The sequence below is a fragment of the Homalodisca vitripennis genome, chromosome 1 (genome assembly GCF_021130785.1).
Source record: "Homalodisca vitripennis isolate AUS2020 chromosome 1, UT_GWSS_2.1, whole genome shotgun sequence".
NCBI classification, from domain to species: Eukaryota; Metazoa; Arthropoda; class Insecta; order Hemiptera; family Cicadellidae; genus Homalodisca; species Homalodisca vitripennis.
In genome coordinates, this window is record NC_060207.1 from 168204613 (window position 1) to 168217995 (window position 13383).

At 32.6% G+C, this 13383-nt stretch overlaps 1 protein-coding gene across 1 annotated transcript in view; it reads right to left on the reverse strand.

The window, feature by feature from the left end:
* Positions 1-13383, reverse strand: part of LOC124352703 (nuclear pore complex protein Nup155) — a 64058-nt gene that overhangs the window by 22663 nt on the left and 28012 nt on the right. The window contains exons 16-17 of the mRNA XM_046802315.1: positions 8920-9016; positions 6642-6719 (exon numbers count right to left, since the gene is read on the reverse strand). Coding sequence (XP_046658271.1) covers positions 6642-6719; positions 8920-9016 — 175 coding nt within the window. The remainder of the gene's footprint in view (positions 1-6641; positions 6720-8919; positions 9017-13383) is intronic.

Consider the following 13383-nt stretch of genomic DNA (forward strand, 5'->3'; position numbering starts at 1 on the left):
AGAAATGCCACGGTGACGACTTTTCGCCACCAGTTGTATATGCGAGAAATGCCATGGTGACGAATCTTCGCCACCAATTATTTTAAGATCCTTTGTTTATATTTTTCGGTATTTTTATGTTTCTACGTAATAAATTGTATTTCTAATAATATGCCTTTAATTTTCTGTGGTGTTTGGAAAAAAAAATCCAATCCAGAAGAGAATCTAAAAAAAAAAACAATGGCCATCACAGCGCTGCCGACAGCTGACTAGCTGAGTAGCGTGGCAGACGACGAATGCAGAACCGCGTGCTAGTGTGTTGTTTCTTTTGAAACATTGTTGCTTGAATTCTAATAGCGTAATTATTACGTTTTGTGCTACAATCGTTTGAATTGTGCGTGTAGTGTTTATTATTAGTGTGTAAAACACTTAAGTAGTTTTCAAATGGCTGAATAATGGATCCTGAGAACCTTAGATCAAGTGAGGTGGACAGAGAACTTGATGGTGATGTATCTGATGGTAATTTACTAACCTCAGAAGACGATCTTAGTGATTTATTTAGTGATGATAGTGATGCTGATCCATTGTATGAGCCACAAAAAAATGTACATAGAGGTCAATCCTCAGAGAGTGACTTTGATGTTTCTAGACCTAGGCCTAGTACGTCAGGAACACAGGTTAGGCCTAGACCTAACGTAAGTAGAATCATTGATAGGAGTGTGTTATCCAGTTCCTCTGAATCGGGTGATGATGCCGACGGGCCTACAGACAATGATATTTGGCTTAGTATAAACGAAGAGAGCCGCAGTAACTTCACTCATGATTTTTCTTATGTTGAATCTCCAGGACCTAGACATTGCCCACCTGTTGACTCTAAGCCCATTGACTATTTTACACTATTTTTTACAGAAACACTTTTGACTATGTTTGTGGTTGAAACCAACAGGTATGCTAACCAGACAATTTCGTCTTTTGCAGACAATGACTCACCTGGTAGTCGTAGGCACAGCTGGATCCCCGTGAACATTTTGGAAATGAAGGCTTTTATTGCTGCTGTTTTAAATATGGGCCTGATTAGGAAACCAACTATCCCCTCTTATTGGTCAACTAGTGACTCACAAGCAACTCCATGGTTTAGTAAGATGTTCACACGAAATAGATTTCAAATTTTGCTTAGTTTCTTTCACATTGTTGACAATGAAAAACTACCTAAAGCCAACCAACCAGGTTACAACCCCACTCAAAAGTTCAAACCCTTAATTGAGCACTGTAATAGGCTATTTAAATTCTTTTATACAGCCCATGAACAGTTGTCAGTCGACGAATCTCTAATTGGGACGAAAAGTCAAACCGGAATAACACAATACCTCCCCAATAAGCACCACCATAGGTGGGGAATAAAGTTATGGGTGTTGTGTGACTCTGTATCTAATTACTGCATGAGCTTATTTTGCTATCAGGGTAAGAAGAACACATCTCCATCTGATGAGGTAAAAAAATATGGTCTTGGCTATTCGGTTGTCACTTCTCTTCTTCGTGCTTGTAATTATTTACAGAAAGGGTTTCATGTTTTTACAGACAATTTTTTTTCTAGTATTCCGCTGGTCAAAAAATTGTATGAGGAAAAAAACCTTTTTTACTGGCACAGTAAGGAAGAATAAAAAAGGCTTGCCTGATGGAATCAAAGAAAAGTTTCAAGTTGGCCAGAAGAAGTACTACCATCAAGGAAACATAGTGACACTGGCCTATAGACAACAAGCATCACAAAAAAAACCAGTTGTTTTGCTGTCCTCAAAAGCTGAGATAAAAGATATTGTACATACCAAAAGGAGGCATGGCAGGGTAACAGTTGAAAACAAACCATCCATCATACTAGATTACAATAAGCACATGGGTGGGATAGACACATTCGACATGATGCTCTATTCTTACCTTGACGAAAGACGAACAGTTAAGTATTGGAAAAAGGTTGTTTTTAATCTTTTTGCAAGAATGGTAATAAATTCCTACATTATATATAGGGAAAATTGTGGCCAAAACAAAAGGAAACCTCTTTCTAGATACCAGTATACTGTGCAAATCATTGAAAGTATTTCTGATGAATGGGTAGCACAGCAAGGTAAAACTGTAAACGTAGAGGGTGACAAAAGAAAAATTGGATTAGAAAAATTGCCCGGAAAAAAAGAAAAGACTTGTTTTGTATGTACAATGAGGGGGCCTGATTTCAAAACAGGAAGGAAGAGGTCTAGAACAGTTTGCACAAACTGTGGGGAAGGCTGTCATGGCACCTGCTTCCCAAAGCACAAATGCAAGTGAAGTGAAGACAAACTGTTGTGAATAGTGTATATAAATAATTGTATATAAACATTTAGTGAAGATTTTGAACTGAAATTTCATTCTTTCATTCTTGAGCATAAGAAATACTGTATGTGGTGAGTAAATTTTATAAGTTTTCTTTTAGACCACACACAAATGTATATGATGAGGCTATGTGTGTATTTTTTCCAAACAGTTTTGGTCTAAAAAAAAATTTTTTTTTGTCCCGGTTTTGAACATAACACTATGAAATTTTGCACATTTTTTATTAGTAATATTCCCTTAGAAAAGAAAGTGTTTTCCATAGTAAAAATGTTTTTTTTTATTTGTAAAAACTGCAATAAAACTTTAAAAAAATGTTAAAAAAGAAAACTTTTTTGTTTTGTGTTAAAAATATATATATATAAGAAATAAACTGTAAGAAAATTTACTAATAAAAGTATAGCCCAATTAAAACCAAGCATTTTGATCTACAGCATGATAAGTTTCTATGGAAATAATCCTGTTAAAAAAATGTTTTACTAAGTTGCTACACAACTGGGATTTCCGGGTCTGGCATTTTTAGACATACCCCTGAATATAACATATGTTGCAAAAAGTTCCATAACTCAATATATGGTCTTGGCACTCAAAGGGTTAAGAGAGATGTTAAATTAAATCATTGCACATAGAAAACCACTTTCACATAAATCAATATTACATCTTAGAACTTGAATGCCCTTGAACTTGCAAGATATATTTTAAAAAACTCATAACAAATATAGTTTTCATACTTATCCCATGATGTTGCATACAATTATTCACAAGTAAATGGTCTCTCGTGTTATATCCTGATTACATTTTTGAAAGGGATACTTCTTATGTATAAGAAAACTATTGTATTAGGACTAAAATTTCAAGTTTAACTCATCATAAAAATAGTAAACAATTTGTATGTAAAGTGTATTATATAAAAATATATAGCAAAAACATATATTTATACACATCACAAATAAAATTGTGTAATATTATGATATTATGTAATAAAAGTAAAATTTCAAAATTAGTATAATTCTACCAAATTAGCAAGACGTGTGAATTTTTTTCCTAAATTCAAAACATATTCCAAATATATTATTCCAAACAATATTCTATTTTAATAATTAAGCCAGAAAATGGTGTAGGCCTATTATTTGAAATGCTCATCATAATTGGTGATGCTGTGACCTGCAGCTACAATATCAGCTGCAGATGTTTTTCTAAAGTTTATAAATTGTTATAATAAAATATCTTATATGAAAATACTCTTTCTACATGTAATGATATATAGATTACATCATAAACTGTATTCAGATGTGAATAAATACAATATTTAACCCTTTGCACTCGAGAGTAAAATTTTTGGTCACTACCAAAAACTCGGGCCTCTATTCAACAAGTACTGGCGAAAACCTCGGAGCCTTTTTTATCAATTTTGTAAAGGTTTTGTTAAAAAATTGTAACTTTTTTATTTTAGCAGATAGAGTTATAATTTTGGTTTTGTTTTATTTCTCATGAAATTCTATATTGTAAAAAATATATATTTGTAATTACCTTATTTTTAATACCTTTTTCACATTAAAAAAAATTTTTTTTGTAAAAATTTTTTACAAAAATTAACTTTTAGCTGTTATAACTGAAAAAAATTGCATTGACATTATATAAACTATTATTATTTCTAGGTTCCTTATATAATTGTAAACATGCACATAAAATTTCATAAACTTACCTCTATAAACAAAAATGTTGTAGGCAGTTTTGTAATTTCCGATAATTTCCCCAAATAGTGAGTTATTTGTCAAATGATTGAATACTTACTTTTTTATACCTTTTTATGCCCGTAATACCGGTACTTTGGGATTATACCGGCCGCACCAGTATGAAGAACACAAAAATATAAATTTATAGAAACAAACATGATAAAACGAAAAAACAACTCTTTAATTACAAAATTACAAACTTACAACGATTATCAATGGGGTCAGATTCCGTTATATGCCCCCAACGCTTAAACCTTTTTCAATGAACTCAGAACGTTATAAAACGATGTAGTTGAGTAACAGAACTAACATTCCATCAATCAACAAGCATTTCCAGCATATTGTGATCGGTATTTTTGTCGCTGTTATCTTATCTTTCTCGAGAATCCCGATTACGGCAGGCAGGCCGCGCGGCATCACATGATTATTTAAGTTTTTAGCACAGTACATAATTACCTTTCCATTACAATTCAATTTATATTTCTGATCAGAGCCTCTAGAATTTGATATTTTACTGATAGGTACTAACTCGAGGGATGTTTTTCTTTCGTTGACATCAGCGCGCTGATAGCTGGAGGCACTCGCTTTTGGGTGGCGGAGTGTGATCAAGAATAAAAACAAGTTTTGTGTGTTTTTTCAATAAAGAGTTTAGTGTTTGTTTGGTAATGTTTGTTTTTGTCGAATTTTTGTGTTTGGAGAAATGTAGGGGTAAAACACGGAAGTACAACAAAGCGACGCACCAGCTGAACGGGCGGCGAGACTCTGCAATCACGTTATCTACTAGACCGCTCGACTTTGACCTCTGTCTGAGGATGGCGAGGGGTTTGCGATAAGACAATTCCTGTTTTATATTGACGAAATATTGTTCTACGCTAATCTAGTAATCAGTAGAAGCAAAATATCAAATAACGATTCATATCTGGGTGTGGTCGGTATAATCCCAAAGTACCGTAATACCTCCCTCGCTTTCACTTTTGGCATCGTCAGATGATTCCGAATCTGATATGTTACTGACAAAAATATCACTCATATCGTCAACATAACCTTATTGACTGAAATAACTTATCACACTAAACAAAACAATGAAGAGATCAGCTGTTGAAGTTGTGATCAAATCAGCTGACGAAAATGGTGAAGTTGACAAACCTCTACAACACAATGTAAAACTGCAAAATCACCGCTATAGAGTATAAAGGTTTACTACGTTTTTACATCCAACAACTATCCAGCTTGCGTATATCGTAAATTTACCGCATTTGGATAATTTATAAAGCCAGTATAAAGGATTTACCAAACGTCCGACATTTCGGACGTCCGAGGTTTTGGCCTAAACAGCAAACGTCCGAGGTTTTGGCCAAAACAACGATGTCCGATATTTCGGACGTCGGAGTGCAAAGGGTTAAAAAAACCTGATATGAAAAGGACTTCTATTCTCACGTTCTACGACTAAAAAATTATTTATTCTTGAGAAAGGAGAACTAGTTACAGGTATTACGCTTAATTTTAGTAAGGCATTTGATTGCCTTGGCCATAACCTAATTTTAAGCAAACTTGACCATCTGGGTATCAGAGATCCTGCTCTAAAATGGTTTAGGAGCTACCTTGAATGGAGCCAATTTATCGAAGTCAAACATACAGAAAGAAGACTAACTAATACTATAAGATCCAAGCTACTTGCTATAACCAGAGGTGTACCTCAAGGATCTGTCCTTGACCCTGTGATGTTTATCTCATTCACAAACGACATGCCACAATACCTGAACAGACTCTGTCATACGCTAATGTTTGCAGATAACACCACCCTTCAGGTCTTCAGGGAATTCTGCTGACCAACTGGCAGTAAGCTCATATATATATTGGTCATTATTGTGTGGCTTACCAATACTGCCACACAAATTACCTACTGGTTAATAAATCAAAGACAAACCAGTTAGCAATCGGCAGAAGATGAAACCAAGTTCCAACTCTTGCAAAAGTTGAAGTGAAACCACAGGCCAAATTTCTAGGAGTGACTATTGACAAAAATATTTCATTGACAATTCATGTTGGCGTTCTGTGTAAAAAATTGAATACAAGTCTTTACGTGTTAAAACAAATAAAAGCCATCAGCAACACTGCAACAACAAAATCAACATATTTGTCCAATTTGAAACGCACACACAATATGGCATAGCTGTCTGGGGAGGAACATCTCAAGGGAACCTACAAAGAATTCTGCGTCTTCAGAAGCAAGCGATGAAGATCCTAAATTGCCTGGGATCAAGAGACACCTGCAGATGATCTTTTACAGACCTCAGAAATATGACAGTGATATCCCTCTATATCCAAAAAACGTTGGAGAGAAAAATTTACCTCGAGCAGCCAACCTCCATGACTACCACACCAGACATGCTGTAGACTACCATTTACTGGCACACGATCTCACGCTGTCCCAAAAGAAACCGTCATATGCAGGCGAGAAGCTGTTATAACTATAGTAAAAATTTACAACAAATGCACTTTTAACTATCAACTCACTACTCCTAATAAAGTACTTTTCTTTATTACTAATGTACTAGTCGTACTAACCTTCAGAGCTGAAGTTAGAAGTTTCTCCTGTTCTTCTCTGTTTTGCTTTGTCTTGGCAACATTTATCATTTCATTGGCCTGAGGAAAAAAATAGAGATAAACAAACATTCCAACACTAAAATGTAAGCTGTATGTGTATGTAAAATTTTATAACAAATCAATCCTTATTATTATATCTATTTATTATATGTCTATTCTCTATTAATCAATTTCCGATAAAAATCATTATTTTCTACTTATGGGGTATTCAAGGGGATTCAAATAGATTATGAACAGGGACTACTAATCATGTATTTTTACTCAAAATGAATGTTTTTATGAAATTTTAATGAAGAGTTTAATAGATTGGCTGTATTTGTAAAAAAACATCAATCCAGTTTCATAAAACTCAATCATCAACATGGTTACAGTACAAGAAACAAAAACAAGTTCCAGTACCCTTATCATTATCATATTCATTTTTTTTTAAGTGGACCACTTTATAAGGGAATTAAATTATTTAACATCTACCTCCAAATTTGACTTTAGAAGAAAACTCCAGAATTTTTAGAAAGCGACTTGAAAAATTGATTATTGAAGCCTCTTGCTATAAACTTTCAGATTTTTTCCTGGTTTCATAGTATAGAACTGCATTTTATTAATTTAATGTTCACTGTTATTGTAATTTGTCAAAATTCTGTTATAATATAAGTTTTGAATTAGATAATAAAAATGATGTGTTATCTGTTTACAGTTGCATTGCAACATTCTATTGTAAACCTATGTAACAAAAATTAAATAACAATATCAAAAGCATTTGACTGCATTCCACATACCTTATTCCTAAAACCTGTACAAGATGGAGATAAATCAGATTTTCGTAGTGTCAAATTAGGGGTTCCACAGGGTTCTGTAAATTGGCAATTCTTGTTTGTAACAGCAGAGAGTAATTTTGCACATAATATGTCATGTTCTTCTGTGTTATATGTTGATGACACTACTCTTTTGACAAAAGCATTAAGAATTATCAAAGTTTCTTCTGATAAGAGTGTGTTGCCCTATTCAAAGAACTACAAAATTATGATCATGGCAGGTATATATACAAATACACACGTCATGAAATGTAAAGAAAGTTTTGAAAAGTATAATTCCCTACATGATATTCATAACTACGATACCAGAAAACAAAGATATGACAAATTTTAGATTAGGGAAAGAAAGTCATTTACACATTGAAATTAAATTGTTAAATAAATTCCCTGACTAGAGATTTAAAATTTTAGGCCACTGTTACTTGTTTATATTGCATATGTATATATATACAGGGGTGCTGAAAAGTCCCGGGACGGTCTAATAACTTTGAACTAATTACAATATAAGAACCAAAATTTACATCAAGCTTTTGCTCATATAAAACTATTATTTTATGTATTTCACCATGATATCCTGCTTATGGAGGACGTCCCGCTAGGGGTTGGTGAAAATTCTTAAATAGAAGCATAGGTCGAGTCGTACATCAAATTAAAGCTCTTTTAATTAGAAACATTTTGGCGAAAATCTAACGTAAAACAGTTGACGCATTACAAAATGGCGGACACACACTCAAAGATTATAAAATACAGAATTTTTCAAATGCAAACATTCTGGTTGTTAGAGAAAACTGAGACACTTAATCTTTTATTTTATTTCTTTTACTTCAAATCACTTACCAAAACAGTTATAACAGATGTTCAAAGTGTTTGCCTTCAGTTTGCTGACAATATCCCAATCGATTGTAGAACGCTGATATATATATATATATATATATATATATATATATATATATATATTGTTTATTTATATTATTTATTCACTGTTATTAAATATAAATAGTTTATAATTATTGTTATGGTGTAGTATATTTTAATATTGTTGTTAAGTTTTCATCATTTATTGATTTCAGTTGTGTATTAATACACTATGAACAGAGTTGTCCTTTCTTATTTTTAAGATATGACACCTTGTCAATAAATATCATATATATATATATATATATATATATATATATGTATGTATGTATGTATGTATGTACATAAGTATTTTGGTGATGTCAATTGCATTTATAAAAAGTCTAAAGACAAATAAAGAATCTTGGATCTAGAGTTATACAGATTTAAAATATTATTCTATCAATACGTAAGTTTATCAACATTTATCTCATTTCATTAACAGTTTACATATGAATCAAGTAATAAAAATAATATATTCAGTTGTAAAAATAAAAATCATTATGAACAAATTGAATTAACGACGGAAATACCTTAGAACAAGCAGCATCTTCATTGCGGTACAGTTTGGGACATGTGTTCCGCAGTTTGAGACTTATCGGATCAATGGATGTGTTGTCACTTAAATATCTGGAAAACACAACATAATATAAAAAATAAAATAGTATACTCATAGTTATGGTAACTTTTTTGTATTTTTAATTTCTTATAACTATATAACTTTTACTAGAAATACTGGAAAGTGTTTTTAATATAAATAGTACAGAAAAGATTTATTTCTTCATAAGTGATTACGTATTAGGTATTATTAACCTAAAAGTAGACAAGACGTAAATCTCTGATGTATCAGGTACACTCTTATAAGGTAAATTTGTACAGTTATAGTTATTTAGTAGAGTAATAGTGAATACAATGTGGTCTCGAGTCTATTCTACATATATTTAACTATAGCTCATTTACCACCTATTATGGGTCATTCACAAGTAGAGTGAATGAACATCATATTTTTAGTCAAAATGAGTGCTGTTTTCCTCACTCCATATCACTCTACTCTGAATTTCGATCTAATAGAGTTAGCGGCTAAGGAATTCTCAACCTGGGAGTCGCGATAGGCCATGTCAAGTCACGTTTTTTTTTATAACAATTAGGACCAAATTTTGTAAGACAATATGTATTTAAGTGTGAAAGTTTCTCGGTTAAAGTTATTTCTTACTAAATACTATAAATTAATCAATAAACCTTTAAATAGCAGATAGAAACACTGGGCAAGCAACAAATGCTTGTGGTATCAGAGTCATCTCTTTGTTGCTCTGCTCCTCTTCCGATATGACTGCTGTATTGACACATCCACCGACACCTTCTCCCCAAAATAAACTAAAATATTCTTATTGTACTTAGCAATAAAAATCTATTACATATCAGTTTGTCAGGTTGTAAGAACTGTTAAAAATAGCCTACAACATATTTGACAAAAGGATGCTAAGTGTGAGCTTTTCATCCTTCACAATGAATCAAATTTAACATACATTTAAATGCTTTGAAAAACACATAACTTTGATTTTATAATAAAACAAACAAAATTCTCATTTAACATTACCATGTAAACATAAATCATTAGTTTTTACAAAAGTTAGAAAGGCCTACTTTTGATGTGCACCCTGAACCTTGATTATCTTTAACATTTCTAGTTGAATATTGTTATGTTTCTTGTTTAGGTTTTAACCCTTCACACGCTGTTGACAAACAAATATAACTGCCAATTTTTACTTTGCTAAAAACGCTGTTGACAAATATATTCGCTTTTAAACATTGAGTTTATTATTGGGAGTAAGTAGTTCCCAGTTTTGCCGGTGGAGTACAGCAGCTGCTGGAGCATAAATCCCTCAATAGAAAAACACAGTAATAGTTGTCCCCGCCTCCCGGTTGTTCTCCAAGCTGCAAAATGGCGGCGCACTACCCATGCCACTGCCTGTTTTGCCAGACACTAGCGCTACTGACAAACTAACTCGCCGGTTTAGTTCGTTCGCGGACTGTGAGTGGAACTGTTGTGCGTACGTTGTCAAATTGGTTTGTTGCACACTTTGTTGCAAAAAGAGAAAAGGGGACGGAAAGATGTGTTGTGTGTACACGCAACGGTTTACGCAAGGAGACCATTTACGTGTGCGAGACATGCACCGCCCGGCCGAACCTGCACCCGGATACGTGTTTCAAGATGTACCACACGTTGACGTTACCTTGAACACCATGATGGCTAATTTTAGAACTTTTTATATCCATTAGTGTTTTATTTTAACTATATTATATACTATAATATTATACACAATAGTAAAATTTCGTTCAACATTTCGTTAAATTTTGTATATTTAAATTGTTTTATAAGTTAAATAAACGTATTAAAAAAATTATACTTTTTTCGTCCCCAAAAGTCTTTTTATATGGTAACAAACTCAAAAACAACATTAGCGTTGACTTTATGGAAAAAAAGATTTTGAGGTATATGTAGCGTTTGGGTATGGTGCGTCCCAAATTGCCATAGCGTGGGAAGGGTTAATCATTACAATTCTTGAAAATCCAGATTCACATAAATAGATGTTGCAAAAATGGAATCAGTAGTTTGAAAGCTGGATACTCGTTTCTTATACCAAGCTAAAATCTGTCCCCTTAATTGTTCTCATCCAGTAAATTATTTTATTGGTCCATTAACAATTCTATAGGTTTATTATATAGCACAGCACTGTGTTTTCCTTTTCCACTATATTTTCATTGAATAAACATAAAACCTATTGAATGTAGTCTAAAAACTAGGTTTTCAAAGCTTCCAGGATATTATATATGAGCAAAAAAACAATGTCAGGTCAAGCGACATTAAAAATTTTCACTCCATCATCCAGAACTTAATAAGTTCTATCTGCATTTTTTTTTATACCAGAGCTTGCATATGTAAAAACGGTGAACCATTTAGGATTAGACTTTTGTTTCTCATTGATTCTTAACATTTTCAGCCATATCGGAAATTCTTCGTGCTACTGAGTTATTTGACAGTGGGATGATTTTAAACTATAAAGCTTCTTGAGAACTTATCACCCGTGAAACCATATCAATACCAGCATTAAGTATCAATTCTTCTAGTATTGTATGAAGTTTGATGCTTAAGGCAATTTTTAATGCTACATCATATGAAGTGTGAGGAGCACTTTGGTTGTTATTACTCATTATAATAATATTTCCAATTTGATTTTTCTGAGCCTGATATTTTTGTCCAAACAAGATCACTGGTTTATTCTTGAGTCCATGATGTTTGTGGTATCCGCTGAATCAATGAAACCATAGAAAAAGTTACCTCATATGGAAACCAAACAACACATTGCGGCTTATTTCTAAGCGAAAAGAATCCAAACTTGAAATAAGACTTGTATTTTCTGCATTTTTTCATTTTGATTTGCCTTGTTACTTACAGAAGCACTTTTCTTTAATGTATCCTTTACAACATAGAACTAACTCAAAACAACAATATAACACGTGAAGAGTAAGAAACCTAAAGTTTAGATCGAGCAGCCTGTAGATCTTCGACAGAAAGAAGATCAAGTCATCGACAGCCGAAGTTAGTTCATAAAATCTTCCACAGACAGAAAGCAGCAAAGGCTGATCTCGCTTGTCTGCAGGCTTTATAATACGACCAAAAATATTATATTTTGATTTCATTTTCGTGTTAGTACTATCAGTTTTAATGTTTTACTAATATTAGTGGAAAAATATATTTTGTTTTTATCAAATATTTAAGTAGACAATACCATACAATAAAACCACAATATTTTACAGCATACCAGCTCTATTTATTTAGTGTTGTTGAACGACCCCCCCCCCCCTCCCATTGCACTTTACGGTCGGGATCATACAAATTTCAGACATAAAAATGGGGTCATAGGTTCAAAAAAGTTGGGAACACCTGGACTAATGTATATATACACTACTGTAGTATAGTGAAGAGGAAAAAGTAAATTTTGTGATGATTGGGAAAGCAGTGTAGAACTACTTTGCAACTTTATACTATATCATGTGTTCCAAATTTTATACACTGAAGAGATCTCAGAAACCTTAAAAGATACAGCAAATATTAAACGGACAAAGCTGTGCGTAATAACAAGACAAACAAATCAATGTGGTTGAGTAAATTACTTGTTGCGTTGTTCACTAGCTGCACTCAAAAACTGTTTTTGGTCAAAATCTTCAAATTGTTACAGTTTTCTTATTAGTGCCTATATTGTAATGAAAAATTATTTTAAGGCCAGCAAGCATGGGGTGTAGGGTTTGTGTAAATTATTTTTAATACATTGACCCATTTTTTACTTAATTAAAAGACAGTATTTTTTACATATCTCAAAAATACCATAAATGTTATACTTTCCCTGTGCTTTTAATCAAATAAAAACAATAAAATCACACTTTTTGTATGGTCATTTGAAGAGAAATTTTATTCTTCAACAGGGAGTAAAACAGGCTGCTTTAATCACTATCCAAAGTCTTCAGGTATGTGTTTTCTTTAGAGAGTTTTGCTACATAAAATCACATTTTCTAGAATTCCTTATTAAAGGACTCAAGGATCTTACTCATTATTTCATTTATGATCTCTAGAATGGCCATAAGAGTCAATGGCATTTGTATAAATACTGTAGCGATAACGTTAGAATCTACATAAATTGTTTTTAAGCTAGAGTAGAAACTGATTTCATACAATGGACTGGAGACTTGTCTTTCATATATAAAATATACTTTCAACATGTACGCACTTGTATATATGCTAATACTAGTAAAGAACTCATATTCAACTTCTATAAACTCAATTTATTTACCAACACGTGAATGATGTATTGAAGAATTACAAATAAAGATCTTTTGACTGCTACAGATCTTATCCTCGTACTTATCAAGATAGCAAAAGAAAAGGTGTCATGGTTCAACTTATGATTTAAGTAAAATAATAATGTTGATTATTATTG